At 39.3% G+C, this 21,626-nt stretch overlaps 1 protein-coding gene across 2 annotated transcripts in view; it reads right to left on the reverse strand.

Annotated features, from left to right (window-relative positions):
- The window catches only part of FRMD3 (FERM domain containing 3), a 351,285-nt gene that overhangs the window by 134,499 nt on the left and 195,160 nt on the right, over positions 1-21,626 (reverse strand). For both annotated transcript variants that reach the window (XM_070795032.1, XM_019966466.2), the window contains exon 4: positions 857-935. In XM_070795032.1, the coding sequence (XP_070651133.1) occupies positions 857-935 (79 nt within the window). The remainder of the gene's footprint in view (positions 1-856; positions 936-21,626) is intronic.

Below are 21,626 nucleotides of genomic sequence, written 5' to 3' on the forward strand. Positions count from 1 at the left end.
GGAGCCTGACTGGCCCCTCATGGATAATAAGACGGCACAACCCCCAAGAACCCTACACGTGCCTCTGCACACAATGATCAGGGCCAACTGCCTTTGCTTCTCTTCTGCGCTTGGACCCACACAGATTATTCTGAGAGAAGACTAGATGCAAAGACTTTTTGCAGTCATCAAATTAAAGCCTCATTAAGAACTAAGCATCAAATCAAAGCCTCATTAAGAACTAAGCACTAAGAGCATGGGCTCTTCTTTATACACCGAGTAGGCCCTCCTGGGACCCTGCTCAGTGGCACTGCCAAGGCTGCTTGTGGAACCTCCAGAAAGTAGACTATTTGCACGTGGCCGCGGCAGAAGGAGACAAGAAGTGGGGGGAGGCCCAAGAACTAGAAAACGCAAATAGCTGGGCTGAGAACACTCTACAAGGAGAGGGTAGCTGGCTCCACGGTTGGTCGTTTAGCAAGTGGAATGTGGGATGACAAACATTCCATTCTGTCAAGGGATCTTTTCCCTTCCAGAAAATCTTAGATCCCCAGGATAAGTCCCAGGGGCTGCACTAGCTATGAATTTGCCCATATCCTAAAGACAGTCATCTTCTGTTTATTTTTAGCAACCCACTGTCAGATGTTTTCAGGGAGCAGCTCCTCCTTATCCCCACAGCTTTTTTGCACAGTTAATTACACTCCTAATGACAACGGTTTGAAAAACCCCAAGACAATTAAGTGCAAGAGAAACAATGCCAAGCCAAATACTGAGCTGAGGCGTCTGCTTGGTGGAGATGCTCTGCTCTAGAAGGAAGACTCAGCGGCCCTGGCTTTGGCTCAAGGGGCACGTTAAACACACAAACAAACAAACAAAATACCTGGTGAGCTCTTCTTTAATCTTCAAGGGTTCATGTGGGTAGAATTTCACTCTAAAGCACATGGTGTATGGTGGATGAGCTGAAACATCATAAAGAAAAAGCATGAGAAAAGCAGCAAAAGACCATGAACTCAAACACACACAGGCGAGTCAGCCATGCAGCCTTCCCCACTCTAGCCTGGGGGGAGTGGGAGGAGGATTTTCTGAAAGAAGAAACAAAGCAACAGTGACCACAAAACTCAATGGAAATGCTTGACAAGACACCTGAAGCAAACTAGGATACAGGTAACCTAGTCGGTCAGTACAGATTTCCATGTCATGGCTCCTTCCTTCTCTCCAGGCCACAGCTTCAAATAACATTTTCTCTTCCAATTCTTTCCACTCTCTTCTGACACATACATTGTTCCTAAGTACCGCTCAGGATTTTGACCTAGTGAAATATTTTTTTAGCCTGTGAGATGGAAAAATGTCACCACACATGACTAGTTTTCCCAAAGTGATAGTGCCTTTGAACTAAAATCAAGATTCTTAAAATGCAGTCTGCCATGTACAGATTCTACTCTGTATAATTTTAGTATTATTTTAGTGTTATCTATCAATGAGGCAGTCGCTTGAATGAAAAGAAACACTTTTATAACTTCTTGCTTTGTCTGAATCAAGATGGTTATATGTAGACTGAAATTCTGGTTGAGGTTTGTTGATTCTGGAATGTACTAATTGCATTAAAACATCCAGAACTCAATAAGCTCCCAAGGGGATTCTATAGGATTTCTGATACCTTTAATTATAAGACCCCTGTTGACTTGCAATATTAACCTAATAAATGCACACAAGTATAGTAAGATACATTTAGATTTCAGTTCATATACAAAATGAGCATCTTAAAATCAAAGAAGTATGATGATTAGTAGTATTATTTCTATGGACCTGACATTATTATTTGTCTCTGAATCATTATGGTGCTTGAGATCATCTCTGAGTCTACATCCAAATGTGACTATGAAATAGCACTCTCTTCTGTCTCAAATCTTCTTTCATAATAAGCAGGGGTTAAATCACCAGTCAATTCTATAACGTCTGGGACTATTCTGTATATAGACAAATTCTTTATGTAGAAAGGACTATCAGCATCAAAAAATGAATGTATAATGAGGGTAATTTAATCTGGAAAATAATTATTTAAAACAGTTTGGAAGAAAGCATCCAATTCCCAGGAAAACATAGCAGCATTTTGCTGGATATCTCAGGAAAGAAAAACTGATTAAAAATACACACGCACACACACAGGTGTCAGAACCCTTTACTCAACGCTCCACTTCTCCACCAGAAACTAGCAAATTTCTTAACTGAGTTGTTTGACTTAACTGTTTCTTAACTGACCGTGTGTTCCCTACATTTAAGAAAGGGAGCATTTTTCTGGAGCACAAGGGGAAAATGTACACCTCTTATACAGCAAAAAATGAAGAAAAACACAAATGGATTCTTAAGTCATTCATCTTTCACAATATCTAGAAACTCAGTTTTGATTCAAAATACTTTATCTTCACACGTTCCCCAGGTTTTTTTCAATTTGTTTAAATCATCTCTAAAAAATGAAAATTAATAGTGTTTTTAATGATAAAATGTGTCCTTAATAGAAAGATTGAGACAGTTGTTATACAAGCAACAGAACAAAAAAGAAAACAGCATTTTAAAAAGGCTTTTTCTCTTTTCTTTCTTCCTCCTTTTATTAAGGTCCTCAAAATTAATACATGTTTAAGCACAACCAATGAAGCTAGACAGACAGATGATAGAGAGATGAAAGACAGATAGACAGATGGATACTGATAGACAGACAGATGAGCCTTCCCCTTTCACTTTCCTTCACTTTTGTCTCCATTCCTGCCCTTTCTGTCCCCCAGCTCCCCACCCCACCCCAGACTCTCCAACCACTGTTAACAACCACTTCATCTCTATGCTTCTCCACTTTTGCCATCCTCACACATGATTACACACATAAGTAATTTTTTAATTTATTCTCACAAAATAAGATCATACTATGCATGTTTCTCTTATCTCATTCAACTATCTTGCCCATCCATCTAGGACATTAGGTACAGATCTAAATCACTGTCTATAACAACTGCACAATAGTTCATATGATATACTAGAATTTACTCATCTATTCTTTTTTAATTATTCAGGTTGTTCCAACATTACAATACATGCATTCTGTAATGTATACCATATATATTATTGATATATACAATAGTGAGTTATATCATTAAATGCAAGTGTTTTTATTCCATATATCATTAACTATTTCATATATTGTTAAATATATATATATATTTTAATATAGACTCCCAATATTTCAATTTGGGGGAATAAAATCAGCTGACTGAAGGCAAATAGAGAAAAGGAGGCTCACAGAAGGTAGACCCAAATGAGAGCTGTCATTTTCTCTTCTACCTGGTCAGCGTATTTCCTTGCCATGCCCTAGGCTGGCTTCAATAGTTATCTGAGCTCATCGGATACAAACGGGGATTTGCACTCCTCCTAAGGGACCACGCAGTGAGGCTCAGAGGTGGTCCCCAGGCAGCCATCTTTGAATTCCATGACTGTAGGCAAGCCTTTCAGCCATCCTTGTTCCAAGACCTGAGGCTTCAGAATGATCTAATGCTTCTTCCACATGGAGAGCCCTTCCATCATTTGAAGACACAGCTCAAGGTCTTTCTGAGCCTTTTCTAAAATAAACATCCTGAGGGACTTGCCTGGTGGTCCGGGGTTAAGAATTTGCTTTACAATGCAAGGGATTTGAGTTCTATCCCTGGTCGGGGAACCAAGATTCCTACATGCTGCGGGGCAACTAAGCCTGTACACCACAACCAGAGAGCCCACCAACCACAACTGCTGTGCCCATGTGCCACAGCTAGAGGAGCTGGCACACTGCAATAAAAAGCTCACACTGCCAAAAAATTAATACAAATAAATATCCCCAGTGCTTGTAACTGCTCCTCATATGGGAGTTTTGAGTGCCCTCACCCTGGATATATTCCTGCCCCCTCTGTGCTTCCTCAAGCCTGGAGCCCCAGCAGTTGCCAGAGCTGCTCAGGTGAGGGGACCATCACAGGCTTCACTTTGAACATAACTGTTGCTCCCTATCAACAGCCTCCTCTCAGTGCTGATTCACTCTGAGTTTACAGCAGACCAACAGCTGTAATTCTTTTCATATATGTTGCTGCTAAGTCAGACAGGAAAAAGTCACTAAGCTCCTGCCATCTCCTCCTCCGTTTTCTGGGATGTGATCATGGAAGAAATTCATACAAGGTTCCAGTGGTAGGCTCACCACTAGATCCCTTATCAGAGAAGGGATGCCAAGCAGCTAGCAGAAAAATCAGGAGGTGGCATTTTTCTTGTTTTTTAGTAATTTTATGTATTTAAATTTTTTTTCTTTTTTTTTTTAATTTTATTTTATTTTTAAACTTTACATAATTGTATTAGTTTTGCCAAACATCAAAATGAATCCATCACAGGTATACATGTGCTCCCCCTCCTGAACCCTCCTCCCTCCTCCCTCCCCATACCATCCCTCCAGGTCGTCCCAGTGCACTAGCCCCAAGCATCCAGTATCGTGCATTGAACCTGGACTGGCATCTCTTTTCATACATGATATTTTACATGTTTCAATGCCATCCTCCCAAATCTTCCCACCCTCTCCCTCTCCCACAGAGTCCATAAGACTGTTCCATACATCAGCGTCACTTTTGCTGTATCGTACACAGGGTTATTGTTATCATCTTTCTAAATTCCATATATATGCGTTAGTATACTGTATTGGTGTTTTTCCTTCTGGCTTACTTCGCTCTGTATAATAGGCTCCAGTTTCATCCACCTCATTAGAACTGATTCAAATGTATTCTTTTTAATGACTGAGTAATACTCCATTGTGTATATGTACCACAGCTTTCTTATCCATTCATCTGCTGATGGACATCTAGGTTGCTTCCATGTCCTGGCTATTATAAACAGTGCTGCGAGGAACATTGGGGTACACGTGTCTCTTTCCCTTCTGGTTTCTATGTATTTAATTTTTGACCGGGTTGGGTCTACAGGCTTTTCTCTAGTTATGGAGAGCAGGGGCTACTCACTAGTTGTGGTGCTAGCTTCTCATTGCAGAGGCTTCTCTTGCTGCAGAGCACAGGCTCTAGGGTGCTTAGGCTTTAGTAGTTGCCACTCCTGGGCTCTAGAGCACAGGCTCAATAGTTGTGGTGCACAGGCTTAGTTGTGCTTTATAGCATACGGGATCTTCCCAGATCAGGGATAGAACCTGTGTCTCTTGCATTGGCAGGTGGATTCTTTACCATTAAACCACCAGGGAAGCCTAGAGGCAGCACTTTTCAAGTCTGAAATTTTCTACCCGTTTTATTCTACCATCATATATGGTGGTCTCATATTGATCCAGCATCATTGGCCCTGTGTTGCCAACAAAAGAAAAAAAATTTCCTATAGGTTAAAAGAGTGCATGATCTTGACATAATGAACCACAGGTAGTAGCAGGCTTCTCCTTAAAGAACACACTGAAGGTTGTGGATGCAAAATTATATTATACAGCAAGAAGTAAAACTAAGGAATGCCCCTCACAGGGCTGGAAGAAGCTGAAAAGAAATAATTTCCCCCTAAAATGTTGATGACAAGATTTATGAGGGTTTGGACCCTTATGTCTTATTCAGCTTTCCAGCCTCAGAGTTGCTTACTGATAAAGGATTAGTTCTCTCCCTGTCTAGATGAATTAATGAATGATGGTGCCCAACCTCTGAGGCAGATGTTAAGGCAAACAGCCAAGTGCTGCTATCACATTTATCCCGCTAGAACACTGGTCTAGAAGGTCCACAGTCTGAGTCACTACAGCAATTTCCAGGATTTCTATTTTGAAAAATCTCAGGTCCTACAAATCAACCTCTGCCCTTCAACAGCTGGGACAGATTCAGGGACTCTAGAGTTGCTTACAATAGCTACTTCTAGTGGGGGGATTAATTAAAATCAACAAAAAAAATGAGTACCTCCTAGGTATCAGGCACAGGTTTAGATATAAACAAAAAATTCTATCTTCATGGAAGACACATTCTAGTGGGATAAACAGATATAAAATGAAAATAAATACATGAAATATGTAGGACATTTGAAGCTCATAACTGCTATGGAGAAGAATAATGAATTTAAGGGGAGAGGGAAGACCATCCCCATCCCTGTTACCTTTTCCCATCTCCACACAAGCAAATCCACCAAACTAAGTGCAATTCTCTTTATTACCTTCTAGAAAATTAAACAAGGGGAGAAATACAATTATGTAAAATTTTAAAGCATTAAACCCAAATGTGTTGGCAGTGGTTTAGGGTCAAAAGCTCAGCTTTGGAGCACTGGCAGACACCCCACCAGCTGCATAAATGCTGGAAAAGGAGCTTTTCCAGGCTCCAGCTGACAGCTGGCATGTGCTCCCTGGGACTAGTCTAAGGTCAAAATCCTCTTGTGGAGATAAGCCCACTCCCTTCGTCTAGCAGCTCAGTTTCTCTGCTATTCCAGCTTCCATGCCTTATTCTTAAGCTACAGAGAAAGAGGAATAGGGCAAAAGATGACACTTATCTGCCCAAACATTTGGTTCAGAAGTGGAATTGGACATGTCTGATGAAGGAGCTATCTATAGAGCAAGAAATACCCAACACAGAGGTAACATGTAGGCAGTAACGCCTATGCTCTGCTCGGGGCCCTTCTCTGACAGTGTCATCAAGAAGAGCCACTATGTGGCATTACTAGATGGGGCACCCCGCAGGGGACAACACCCTCGTTCACTTCTACTGTGGTACTAAGACTCTGGCATCAGTGATAGAAGCACCCAGGATGACGGGAAACCCAAGCCCACCAGGAGCACTCAAACCTCAAAAGAGACTTCAGTGATCTTAAGCAAAACACTTAACACCTCTGTTTCCTGCTTTGGAAGAGGGAACAGCACCAGGGGGCACGTCAACCTCCCCAGAGGTGTTTGGACAGATCCAATAGGTTCTTGGTACATGCACTTGGCACAACATGCCAACAAACAAAAGTTCACATTTAGGTAAGCACTCCTAACAGAAGAACAGAAGGAAAAGGAAGGCTGGATATGGGAGGGAAGAGAAGAAGACTGAGTTGCACTTAAGTCAACAGCTGAAAAGCATTTACTCAGCCATGTAAGTGCTAAAAATGAGAACATCACTGAGGAGCAGAGTTGGGAAAAATGTAAAAATCCACTTTAAAATGCCAGGAGCAAGTAATTGTCCCAAGAACAGCAGGGCTCCTCTGGCACAGCCCTTTGTTACCTGCCAGATAAAGGCTGGGGAAGCCAAGTGCTACCGCAGGGAAGCTCAGGGCCCCCTTTTTTGCATCAGCAGATCCCAGGGTATTGTCATTTGGGTGGTTTGTTAACAGTGAGAACATGGGGAGAGGAACAGCCATTTATAAAGCAGAGACAGACTTCCTCATCTCCACTTTGAGATCTTGCCCAGAAATGGGGATAGGGATAAGAAACGATTAGGTGAGCAGCCTCCTCAGTGAAAATGGAAATTTAAAAAAAAAGACTTTCTATTTTTAATCAGCATGCAAACACATTACGTCGCTTCAGTCACGTTCGACTCTGTGTGACCCTATGGAGTATAGCCTGCCGGACTTCTCCGTCCATGGGATTCTCCAGGCAAGAATACTGGAGTGGGCTGCCATTCCCATCTCCAGGGATTTTTAACCAGTAACCATCCTCAGATCTTATAAAAACAAATAGGTGAAACTTTTTTTTTTGGCTGGTCAAACATCCCTCAACAATTTTTCTTAAAATACAGTGGTCTTCCTCCAATCATTATAAAGAACAATAGAAAAACATAACTTTGGGAACATACATATAAACTCATGATCCTTCTCATGCACATTTTGGTTGACAGCTATGAACCAGTACCCCCCCCACCCCGCCCCGCACCGCAAACTCCTTTCAACAGCAGATAAGCATAGCGCCCATGGCTCCAGCAGGCATTTGTCAGGACAGTACTTATACCTAGAATATATCTCTCATGCCTCCCTCTGGGACTCTTGATAAAAGAAGTGTGATCCTATACTGGATGCTTGGGGCTGGTACACTGGGACGACCCAGAGGGATGGTATGGGGAGGGAGGAGGGAGGAGGGAGGAGGGTTCAGGATGGGGAACACATGTATACCTGTGGCGGATTCATTTCGATATTTGGCAAAACCAATACAATATTGTAAAGTTTAAAAATAAAATTAAATTAAAAAAAAAAGTGTGATCAATTTTTCAGACTTTCAGACTCTGGAAAAACCACTACAAAGGGTTTGGTGTTGCAGGAAGGACTCCTAGCACTGCAAGTAAGAAAGAGGCTTACTTTCCAAAGGACCTCAAGCAGGCATCAGGGGTCCTTGGCCTGTTCAGCACAACTGACACCTTTTTATTTCTAACCAAAAGTCCCTCCCAGGTCCTTTCATGGGCTTTAGCTTGAGAGCTGAGGGCCACCCCCCACCTCCCCATTGGGCAGCGGTGCAAAGGGACCCTGATGAGCCACGTTCGGTGATGAAATAGCTCGGGAGCACACGCTCTTTCTGTGCATGTGGAAAAAGATGCTGCACACCAAAAGGGCAAAGCATTACTCATAATGAACTGTAACTCTTGGGGTATGATAAAATGAACCAGCCACAGAGAACTGCTCTCTTAACAACTGCTCTCTTCTAGTTGGAAATGATTATTACCATTAAGCGACAACTGTTACTATCATCATCAACGGCACAGATAATCCCTCCATCCCTCTTTGACTGAAATGACAAGCAGCAGCCTCCAAGATGTTACTGGTATTGCACCTCCTCTACTTCCAAAGCAGAGATTAAAAACAACGTTTCTTTAACTCATCTTCCTCCTGTTATAGCTCTCTCTTATGTTTCAATCACACACACACACAGGTACAGGCATATCTACACACCCACACGCGCATGGAGAAAATGAAGTCACCCTCTAAGCACTCTTTTAGGGGACACTGGAGTGCTGAGCAGCTGCCTCACAAATACATGTCCTTGGAATTCTCCGACCGCCTATGCTGTACAGGAGAAGCTCCATCAGGGACTTTGATATTCAACATGCCTAATCTCAAGTTCACCATTTGAACAAATTGCTATAAACTTAAAACTCTCAACTTTCATTTCCTCATCTGCAAAATGGGGATAAGAATGCAACCAACAACCTAAAGTAAAGATCTGTGAAATTTCTCTATAAAGGATAAGAGAGTAAATATTTTTCACTTTGCAGGCATCAGGGCAGCTATCTCAACTACTTCCATCAGTTGTTGAAGGGTGGAAGCGACCATAGACATGATAAAAACAAATGGCATGATGTGTTTTAATAAAACACTGAAATCTGAATTTAATACACTTTTCATGTCACAAAATAACATTCTTTCCTTCTGACCATTTAAAAATATGAAGCCTACACCCAGCCTATGGCCATACAAAACCAGATAGCAGGTTGGGTCTGGCCCAGGGGTCCTGTTAACAGAGACCATGATGAGGATGACACAAGTTCATAGGGTAGAGTGCCCAGTAGACTGCCTGAGACCTTCACACTCAACCCAGAGGAGTTACTATCACCCTAGAAGTTGAAGAAGAAACCCATGTGGATGTGGTAGACTCCTTTAACTTGACCTAAGTCATATATCTTGGTTCAAAGGGTGAGAGGGGGACTGTCAGTTTTTAGGAAGGAGTGGGGATGAAATACTCATGAAATAGGTGCCCAGATGAAGAGATATTTGGCAGTTCTTCTAAAGAGGAACTTTGCTGCCTGGGACTAGGGTGCAGTGACCTGAGAATTTCAGCCAAAAAAAGTTAGTAAAAGTACATGAAACTGAAGGCAGGAGATCCAGGTGCCTGCTTGCTACAGATGTGTAACTCACTGATCCCTCAGGAGTAATGTTGGTTGGTATAAATCAACTAGTAATAATAATTATTATCATTATAACAGCAAAATTAAAAATTATTTATGTAACTTGGTACTGAGGTGTTTTTTCTTACCACAAAAATGCATCTAAAAATGAGGCATTATAAAGTATTTCCAGCCAAAGGGAAACAGAAATGAATAGAGCTTTCCTAACCCAGTTGACCCAGATTTGAACCACCTCTAGGATTCATATACCAAGCATGGAATCTCTTGGCCCATCACAGTTATCATTTCAACTTTTGTGCTGCCAACACATGTAGTTTTGAATCACATCACCCATTATGAAACAACATGGGCACTCCGGAAGGAAAAAGGAAGCCCTGAAAGTATCTCCCTGGTGACATAAAGGCTTCCGCTGGAGGACGCTCCTTTTCCTCCACTTTATCCATCACTCCTGCCACATTCTTTCTCTCCCATAAGAAGTGCTGGGTCTTCCCCAAAGCCTAACATTGTACTCAATCAAAGTGACATCCATGTCACCACCAACCACACTCTAAGGATAAGGTTAAAAATTAGAAACCCATGGCTTACCAAATGTGCAAATCAATTAGAATTGTACATTATAAATTTGAGGTATTTTGTCATTACTTTTGTTATCATTATTTCTATCCATGTTCTGAAATAAAGAAAGAACACAATGTGGAAATTATTTATAGGCCCAAACTGCCTATAAATGGACTTTTTCAGAGAAGGATCAAAAAAAGAAATTTTAGATGAAATAGTCAAACCTAGGAGAAAGAAAGACAGTTGGCCAAAACTACTAAGCTATGACAAGAATAAAAAAAAAAACCTGCCCCTAAAGCTGGAAAGAAGCATTGGAGAGAAGAAAACTGAAGAGGGCAAAACCAGCCAAAACTAAACCACAGCAGCTGGGGACTTAGTGTTATGCACTTGACTGATGCAATGGCTTTTGTTCAGATGTGTGAGTTTTACTTTGTCTTTAAAGAATATGGCAGTTTACATTCTTCTGCCTGCTCTCTAAAAGAAGCAGTTTCGTTCTAGACAACAAGCATTTATTATGAACTTACTACTTGCAGAGGCTCGTAGTAAGCCATGGATCAAGTAAAGAAATCTTTCAAACTAAATACTAGGGATTAGATGAGTATATCTATATGCCTGAGGACAACAGGCCAGGTTGCCCCAAAAGATCTAGAGATGGGGCTACAGCCCAAGGGATGTTTGAAGAAGTAAAATGTTTGAAGTTTTGCTGTCAGAGCATATGATCAAGTTCAACGAAGAATAACACATACACAAAGGAGAAGAAATGAGCCACAAAACAAAATCATGAAGGTTACCCAAACAGTAAATAGGAATGACAAAGGGTGTGGGAGATCTAAATTGGGGTGCTCAGTGTGGTGAGCTGGGTAGTGTAATCCCCAAATTTCATATCAACCTGAAATACCTGAATGTGACCTCATTTGGAAATAGGTCTTTGAAGATGTAATTAATTAAGATGAGGTCATTCTGGGTTAGCCTGTGTGCATGCCTGCTAAGTCGCTTCAGCTGGGTCCAGCTCTGTGCGATGCTACGGACTGTAGCCCACCGGGCTCCTCTGTCCATGGGATTCTCCAGGCAAGAATACTGGAGAGGGTTGGCGTGCCCTTCTCCAGGGGATCTGCTCAGCCCAGGGACTGAACCCAAGTCTCACGTCTTACCACCAGTGCCACCTGGGAAGCCCCATACTGGGTTAGGGTGTGCCCTAAATCCAATGACTGATACCCTTTACAAAAGATGGAGGGGAAAATTAAGATACAGACACAGAGAAACATAAGGAGAAGGCAGTGTGAGAGTGGAGGCAGACACTGGGGTGAGGCAGCCTCAAGCTGAGGAATGAATGCCAAGGCTGGCCAGCGATCTTCAAGAGTGAGAGGAGACTTCAGAGGGAGCATGGCCCTTTTGACACCTTGACCTCAGACTTCTAGCCTTCAGAACTGTGGCAGAATCAATTTCTATTGTTTTAAACCAGCCGTTGTATGGTACTTTGTTTTCACAGTCTTAGGAACTAATATACTCAGCAAAGGGAATAATTGGAAGAATAGAATTATCATCCAAACGAGTCCCATGACTGGGTATGGACCTGTGGCTATTCTCCTGTTCCTGACACCAGAGCAAAATCTATGCTTCTGGTGTATGCGTGCATGCAGAGTTTCTCAGTCGTGTCCAACTCTTTGCAATCCCAAGGACTGTAGCCCCCCAGGCTCCTCTGTCCATGGAATGTCCAAGGCAAGAATACTGGAGTGGGTTGCCATGCCTTCCTCCAGGGGATCTTCCCAATCCAGGGATCAAACCCACATCTCCTGCATTGGCAGGTGGGTTCTTTACCCCTGAGCCACCATGAAATGCTCCTGGTACCCTCTGTCTGTGCTACAGCAGAATACATGCTCCCTATTAACAAAATTATATTAGCCCCCAGGACTACTGGAAAACTAAGGAATGATACACAAGCATAAAGTGTCATAAATACTACCAGAAATACAAAGTACAAACCATCTCAGGCTTCCATGAAAAACAATTATAACTTTGGGGAGGAAGCACCAAAGATATCAGCCAGCAACTTGACTCAACAGTGTTCTTATGGCTGAACCCAAATCCATGTGTTATTCAGAGGATGGGGTTCTCTGCACCTTGATTTGCATGCAGAAGCCATTTCCAAGAGCCCTTATCCCTTCACAGAGCTTGGTGGCAGCATAGTACCTGGTTTATAGAGCAAGAATACGATTTTAACTCTTCTCCTGGGCTAATTAGGCACCAGCCAGGATTAAGCAGAGAGCCTGTTTAGAAGACTAAGCAGGCTTTCATCTAGGTCTCTATTTCTGCAGTACACGCTTAATGCATAATGCACTTTGATTCTTTTCTTCGTATCTTTACTCCTTTCTTGACTTTTGCATAAAGCTTCCTCTCCTTTTGTTTATGTTCTCTTTTTATTATCAAGTGATATATGAATATATTCTCACTGAAAAGATCAGTGTAAAATGTAACTATATGTAGTAAGACATGAGGGCCTCACCTCTGTCTACTTCATTCTCTTTCTCAGAGGTAACTACAGTCAGTATACATTTATTTAGTCCGTCTTCTGTGCATTTACATAGTCATACAGATAATATGTATTTATTTCCATATAAATGATCTTTATATTTTCATTTATGATCATTCTATACTTGGTATTTTACTTGCTTTTTAAACTCTATAATATATCTAATAAATATTTTGTTGTCAATAAAATATGTCTGTTTTTTTCTTTAAATGACTACATGTACTCCACATAATTTATTTAGCCTGGCCAAAACTTCTAGGCTTTTTAATTGCTTCCAGTTCCCAGTGTTATAAGCAATACTCCAATGGACACAATGGACATCCTTGCATAATATATACACATGCAAGAATAAATTTTGCTTTCAACAGACTCACAGAAATGACCTTGTTGTACCAAAGACATAGGGATTTTTAATCTTGAAAGATACAGCCAAATTTCCCTCCCAGATGGCTTTACCAGTTTATATACTCCCACCAGAAGTGTTACCCTCATCCTCATCGACTGGCTATTATCAATATTTACAATTTTCCTGGGAAAATAAGGGCTTCCCTGGTGACTCAGTGGTAAGGAATCTGGCTTCCACTGTAGGAGACATAAGAGATGCAGGTTTGATCCCCAGGACAGGAAGATCCCCTGGAGGAGGGCATGGAAACCCACTCCAGTATTCTTGCCTGGAGAATCCCATGGACAGAGGAGTCCAGTGGGCTATAGTCCATAGGGTGGCAAAGAGTCGGAAACAACTAAAACGACTGAATAGCAGTATAAAAATATTTTGTTTTAATTTGTATTTTGCTTGTTACTAACGATGTTGAACATCTGTTTATAAGTTTATTGCCCATTTATTTTTATTCCTTCTACATGTTTTTTTTCACATTTTGCTACTGAGTTTTTCTTTGGGCTTGTAGCATCAGAACTTTTTATATGTAGACTTTTTATAGTCTGCATATTACTACTTTTTATATACTTGACAAATGTTCTTCCCATTATTTTGCTTGTATTTTAATTCATTTTATAGTCATTCATCCAATAAATATTTACTGGGAATCTACTCTGTAGAGAAAACAAACCAAATATTCTAGTACAAACACTTAAATTTTGTATAAATTTGTTAGTATTTTGCTTTGTTACTTCTGGGTTTGATGTTTTCCTTAGGAAATCCTATTTGACTCCATAATTTAAAAAAATACTTCTGATGTGATACACCACATGAACAAAATAAAGAATAAAAATCATATTACCATCTGAATAGATGTAGAAAACTCAAATCCATTTATGATCTTTAAAAAAACTCTCAACAAACTATGTATAAAGGGAACATACTTCAACACAATAAAGGCCATTTATGACAAGCTACAGATAATAAAAGATGCTTGCTCTTTGGAAGAAAAGCTATGAAAAACCTAGGCAGTGTATTAAAAAGCAGAGACATCACTTGCTGACTAAGGTCTATATAGTCAAAGCTGTAGTTTTTTCAGTAGTCATGTATGGATGAGTGAGTTGGACCATAAAGAAGACTGAGCGCCAAAGAATTGTTGCTTCCTAAATGTGGTGCTGGAGAAGACTCTTGAGAGTCCCTTGGACAGCAAGGAGATCAAACCAGTTAATCCTAAAGGAAATCAACCCTGAATATTCATTGAAAGGACTGATGCTAAAGCTCCAATACTTTGGCCACCTGATGTGAAGAGCTGACACATTGGAAAAGACTCTGAAGCTGGGACAGATTGAGGGCAGGAGGATAAGGGGGTGACAGGATGAGATGGCTGGATGGCTTCACTGACTCAGTGGACATGAGTTTGAGCAAACTCTGGGAGACAGTGAGGGACAAGGAAGCCTGGCGTGCTGCAGTCCATGGGTTTGCGAAGAATTGGACACAACTTAGCAACTGAACAACAACAACAGCTAGTATATTCAACAGTGAAATGCTGAAAGCTCTTCTTTCTAGATCAGGAATGAGACAGGGATGCCCCCTCTTATAACTTTAATTTGACATAGTATTAGAAGTCCTACAACACTAATTAGGCAAGCAAAATAATAAAAGGCATCCAAGTTGGAAAGGCAGAAGTACAACTGTCATTACATTCAGGTGACATGATATTATATAGAGAAAACCCTGAAGACTCCACCAAAAAACTATTAGAACTAATGAGTGAATTCATTTATGTTGCAGGATACAAAATCAATACAGAAAAATCTGTTGTTATTCTATAAATTAATAACAAACTACTGGAAATGGATATTAAGAAATCAATCCCATTTATAGTTGTATCAAAAGAATAAAACACCTAGGAATAAATTTAATCAAGTAAGTGAAAGACTTGTATACTGAAAACAACATGACATTAAGGAAAAAAGTTGAAGGTGACACAAATAAATAGAAAGATATTCTGTGCTCATAGATTAGAAAAATTAATATTGTTAAAATGTCCATACTACCCAAAACAATCTAGAGATCCAATGCGATTCCTATCAAAATTCCAATGGCATTTCTTAACAGAAAATGTTTAATCTTAAAATTTGTATAGGGCCGCAGAAGACCCTAAATACCCACCCTCCAAAAAATCTTGAGACAGGAGAACAAAGTTGAAGTCATTATGCTCCATGATTTTAAACTCTATTGCAAAGCTATAATAATCAAAACCATATGGTATTTGCATGAAAACAGACACATGGATCAATGGAACAGAAGAGAGAGCCATAAAATAAACCCACTCATATACAGTCAATTAGTTTATGACAAAGAACTAGAAAATACTCAATGGGAAAAGGACAGTCTCTTCAATAGTGTTAGTTTTATCATAATCTTTGATGCTTAGCAATTGAAATATCACAATTTTTTCAATTATCCTTCTCTATTTTAATAGATTAATAGCAAATCACTTGCTTATTATATAATCCTCTGTTGTTGTGTAGTCGCTAAGTCATGTCCGACATCCTCTAACAAGGCCAAAAAATAAAGTATTACCAAAAAATAAAATACTCCTAAATTTTTACCTGAACTTCTTATAAATTATTAAATATATTTAGCTTTTGAATTCATTTGTTATTAATCCCATGCATGATGTGAAGGATGGTTTTAGTTTTTTTTCCCCCAAGTAAACACACAACCCTAAAATTATACCTTGAATCTTTATATCTCTGATATGAAATATAATCTTTCTTACAACCTATATTTCCAAACATAATGGGACTGTTTTTCTCTGTTCTACTGATTCTTTTCCTATTCCTAACTATATCTTAATTACTATATGAATCTATCATGAGGCCTCTTTTAATTACTATAGCTCATAGGCCTTGATTTGCTATCTAATAGAACAAGCACTCCATCATTGTTCATTGTTCTTTTTTGCATATTTATTGGGTACTTTTGAGCATTTTATTTTGCAAATGAGCCTTAGAATCAATTTGTTAAATGCCATAGAGAACCTGATTGAAATTGTGATGTGAAAAATTATTGAATGTACATATTAATATGTGACAAATTGATTTCATTAATATTAACCTGAAACAAGAGAAGTCTGCATTTATTGAGCTCTCTTATCTACAATAACTCCACAGTAAAATTTCATAGATTTATATAGATCTTACACATTCATTTATAAGAAATTTATGCTTTTACTTGTTATTGCTATTATAAACAATAGCACTTCTTTTTTATTACATTTGAGAAACTGTTACTGCTTGTATATAAAAGAGCTATTGTATTAGAACATTAATTTTATATCGAATGTTAAAAGCTATATTAGTTGTTGGAAAGGGGTAGGGAAGAAAGGCAGGTGGAGAACCTGGAGAGATCCAGAGAGGACATAACCAAGGTTAAGATGCTTTATGGAGCTCTGAGAAGGAATTCAGATCCCTCAGCACCCTAGGCTTGGCTAACAGAGTGAAGGGTAGGGGCAAGACCAAGAAATCCCAGAGTTTAGGGGAAGTGATGCTTTGGAACTTTGGAGGACACCAAGGAAATGGCAGCATGACGTGTTTAAGCAGAGTGAGCCTTAGATAGTGTGCCAAGTTTCAACCCTGAGGCTGAAGCACGGCATGGAAGAGGCTAAGCAATGTCAGCTTGTCCCAGTGGTGAATACGGATGTGCTGAGATGCAACCAGAGAGAGAGCCGTGCAGCGGGGACCACAGGAGGACAGAGTCTATAGCCGTGCAGGTCAAGACCATGGCAGGAGCCAGGGGTCTCAGCAGCACATGCCAGTGCATACTCTAGTGGCACCACTGCATCCAGAGAGGACGCAGTGGGAGTGGTGCCAGCAACCAGAGGCCAAATCACATAAGACACAAGAGTCCTGCAGGACTCAGAGGATTCTGGGCTTGAGAGACGTCACCCTTGCAGCCACGATGGATGCTAAGTTTGCTTCTCGTGCCACATGATACTGTTTGGTGGAGAAGGACAACATAGGGTATGCATTTTCATATTTAAATTATGAATTCATTAAGCAATTTGCTGAAAGAGATCAAATATTAAACTGGCAGATCCTGAGTTACCCTGAAGTAACAAGGTTAAACTTTCCAGAGGAGATAGGGGTACACAGCAAGTGGAATTCAGTCATGGGGAAATAAGGTTCCATTTCCATACTTCTGCCTGGAGAAGGGAAAGGCTACCCTCTCTGGCCTGGAGAATTCCATGGACTTTATTAGCCTATAGGTTCGCAAAGAGCTGGACATGACTGAGCAACTTTCACTTCACTTCCATACTTCTGAGTCATAATAACTTTTTAAAACCTTTACATGCTTGTATAATTTGTGTGATTATATAGATCCTATAGGACATACAATTTTTGTCCTCTTGATGTGTGTCTCTACATATATACACATTGGGCTACATTCCATAGTCATGGGGACAAGGCTAAAAGCTAGTAGGTTTGAAGTGAAAAGAGTCAGTGTGTATTACATAGCGTGGAAATACAAGGACTTATACATTCCTGCATGGAAAGCAAGGACTCTGAAAACCAAACATTCAAAATATGCACTTCATTTAACACTTTGCTTACAGGCAGTCTATTATCTGAGTAGTTTAGAAAGAAAAAAATAACTACCAGCTCACTCCACATTTGTACCTATGGATACAATGACAGAAAAGGGAAATGAGAAAGATAATCCCTCAACGCTTCCCAAGTAAATTATAAAGCCTATCTAAATTCTTACCTAATATACAAGGAATGATTAAAAGTTGACTTTAAATTTTTAGTTCTGGGCAGTATGGACTAGTTACACCCCATCCTGTTTCTTGTATTGACTGCAGCTATAAAACCTGGACAGAATACAGTGCAGCAGCTATTTGAGGTCTCTGGAAAGTAAACAATATCAGGAAGATTGGAAACAAAGACAAGAATTAAAAGGATCAGCGAACCAGTGTTGAGATCATCACATATTCTCTTCTGTGTCCCCTGGACAGAACTCAGAGATACCTGGACATCAGTACAAACTTAGAAGCTCCTAGTTAAGGCCTGAAGAGCAAGAAAAGGGGTTCGGGCAGCATCAAAAATAGCAGCAAGTGGGCAGAAGATTTTCTTTCAGGAAGGTTTTAAATCTAGTATCCTTAATTGTAAAACTACTCACATTTTGTATTTCATCTTGGGTGAGCTTTGGTAATTTGTGGGTTTTGAGGAACTGGTCAAACTTACGTACCTAGAGTTGTTCTGTGGGGTCTGTAGTGACATCTCCTCTTTTGTTCCTGATATTGGTAGTTTGTGTCTTTTTTCTTCATGAGTCTTGCTAGAGGTTCATCAATTTTTCTTGATCTTTTCAAAGACCAACTATTCTCATTAATTTTCTGTATCATGTATTGGTAAATACAGGAACTTGGATGAATTTGAGTTATTAATGCTGAGTTAAAGTAGCCAGTTTCAAAAGATTACAAACTGTAAGACTCAATTTCTGTGACATTCTCAAAAGATACAAACTGTATTGACAGAGAATAGATCAGAGGCTGTTAGTTGTTCAGGGAATGGAGAGTAACTACAAAGGGACCACAAAAGTAAGGTTTTTGGAGAGATGTGCTCTGTATCCTGACTGTGGAGATGGTTGCACAAATCTGTATGTTAAAAATTCACAGCACTATAGAACAAAATGAAGCCAGTTTTACCACGTATTCATTTAAAAAACCAAATTTAAAGTAACTCCTAAGTTCAGAGGAGAAATAAGACTAGTTTAAGAAGTTTCTCAATTTTAAAATTTATAATTAATAACTGTCTAGTTTTTTTAATTAAATATTTCACTTTCCTAATAGATTTGCTTCTGCTAAGTCACCTCAGTCGTGTCTGACTCTGTGCGACCCCATAGACGGCAGCCCACCAGGATTTGAGGTCACCATAAAAGTAAGTTTGATAATACTTATTTTTAACAAGATTTGGGGGAAATAAGAACTCTCATGTAACCGTAGAGGAGTAAATTACTATAAGCTCTTTGAATGGGTATTTATCTCTAAGGAAAGATTAAATGCATATTCTTTTTGATCCAACAATTCTATTTTTAGGAAATTCTAGTACAGATGGACAATATGCAAGAATATACATATAAGCATGTTTACTACAGCATAATTTATAATAGGAAAAGACTATAAACAATGCTGACCGTCATTAATAAGTAAATCACATAGATATATACAATTAAATATCAGAAAACCATTTTAAATTTTGTGTTTATTTATTTTTTACCTGCTCCACACAGCATGCAGGATCTTAGTTCCATGACCAGGGATGGAACTCAACTTCCCTGCATTGGAAGCTCAGAGTCCTAACCACTGAACCACTAAGGAATTCCCAAAAACCATTTTTTAAATGAAGCTAATCATCAATCACTAATTTTTATTTAAAAACTCTAAAATTATTAAGAAAATGATAAGGTGAAGAGTCATATATAGAGACTGATCTCATTTTTGTTTACAAAAGGCCTTATATAAGTTGGGGGAATTTATATGTAAAGAAAAATTCCCTGAAGGATATATAAATATTCTTAGTAATAGTCATCTCTTTGGAGTAAGCATGGAGATATAAGGGAGAAGAGAAAGGAAATACTTTAAACTTTTCTGAACTGCTAGAAAAACCACAAGCATGATACTATTAAAAAACTATTTTTAAAAATACTAGTAAGATATAATAATGATTTTGTAGAAAGTTTATTCATCAGGAGAGCTGTTCTTCTGCCTACTCTGGTAATCCACATAGTCTGAGGGATCTTAATGAGGTCAGGGCAAAGGACTGGAAAGCTCGTTATCACTGATGAGTGACATGGGAATGGAGTAAATTCTTCATCCAAGGAATTACTCTCTTACTGCCTCCTCAAAGGCAGTCAGAATATAAACTGCATCTCCACAACCAAAGTAAGATCAAATCAGTCAATCCTAAAAGAAATCAAGCCTGAATATTCTTTGAAAGGACTGATGCTGAAGCTCCAATACTTTGGCCACCTGATGTGAAGAGCTGACTCACTGGAATAGACCCTGGTGCTGGGAAAGATTGAAGGCAAAAGGAAAAGAGGGAGGCAGAGGATGAGATGGTTAGATAGCATCACTGACTCAATGGACGTGAATTTGAGCACACTCCAGAATAGTGAAGGACAGGGAAGCCTGGTGTGCTGCAGTCCATGAGGTTGCAAAAGTTGAACACAACTTAACGACTGAACAACAACCAAAGAGGAAGCTGCCTGGGGTTCTGCAACCAGATCTGTTGATAAATTCATGGATGAGTTCCATGGATTTGTTGGACCCAATTTTTCTGGGTTAACAGTCTACATGCCTTAGTTTAAATTTTTCCCTAATTTACATTATAGTGACTAGGACATATGTATAAGAAAACAATAAATTCTTGATACTAAAAGACATCATCAACCATCACAAAACTAGCCTTGTGATCTTGAGAAAAATTACATAATTTTTTGTCTGCTAATGTTCTTAACAATACAACAGAGGACCAGGTAACTGGTAAGACCCTTACCCTTCAGGTAAGAACCTTGCTAGTTCCTAGAATCAGTGAGTCACCGTGTCTGGTTAGAAATTGAATTTTACACAATTATTTTTCCAGATTCAGATTCTATTTGTCGTTAGATTAAAACCAGCCAGTAGTCATATGTCAATCTTGAAACTATTTTTACAAAACATTATATATTCTGAGTTGGTTGTTCAGATTTACTAATTGTAGACACAAAGCTCTTAAGCAGAAAAATCTTCACAAATTTAAAATTTTCTCTTCTTTTAAGTATTGAAATACATCTTACTTTATAGATGTTATATTTTAAAAATGTGTGTGGCTTAAGGAAACTATTTTATGACATTTAAGAACCAAAGTGAAACATGTAAAATATCATGTATGAAACGAGATGCCAGTCCAGGTTCAATGCACGATACTGGATGCTTGGGGCTAGTGCACTGGGACGACCCAGAGGGATGGTATGGGGAGGGAGGAGGGAGGAGGGTTCAGGATGGGGAGCACATGTATACCTGTGATGGATTCATTTTGATATTTGGCAAAACTAATACAATTATGTAAAGTTTAAAAATAAAATAAAATTAAAAAAAAAAAAAGAACCAAAGTCAAAGAACCATTTACTAAAAATAACTTTACTGGAAATTTGCCTAAATATTCTTAAACATATAAAAACAATATTAAAATTTTAAGTGATAAAGTAGTTAAGGGTTATCCAAGGATCAGCTAGTTTTTTCTCAGATAAATTAGTTTATTCTCATTAGCCTGCATGTCATTCTATACAGAGCTCCCTGGTACCTGTGTCCTGCTACTTAATC

This window comes from Bos indicus, chromosome 8, assembly GCF_029378745.1.
Source record: "Bos indicus isolate NIAB-ARS_2022 breed Sahiwal x Tharparkar chromosome 8, NIAB-ARS_B.indTharparkar_mat_pri_1.0, whole genome shotgun sequence".
Classification (NCBI taxonomy): domain Eukaryota; kingdom Metazoa; phylum Chordata; class Mammalia; order Artiodactyla; family Bovidae; genus Bos; species Bos indicus.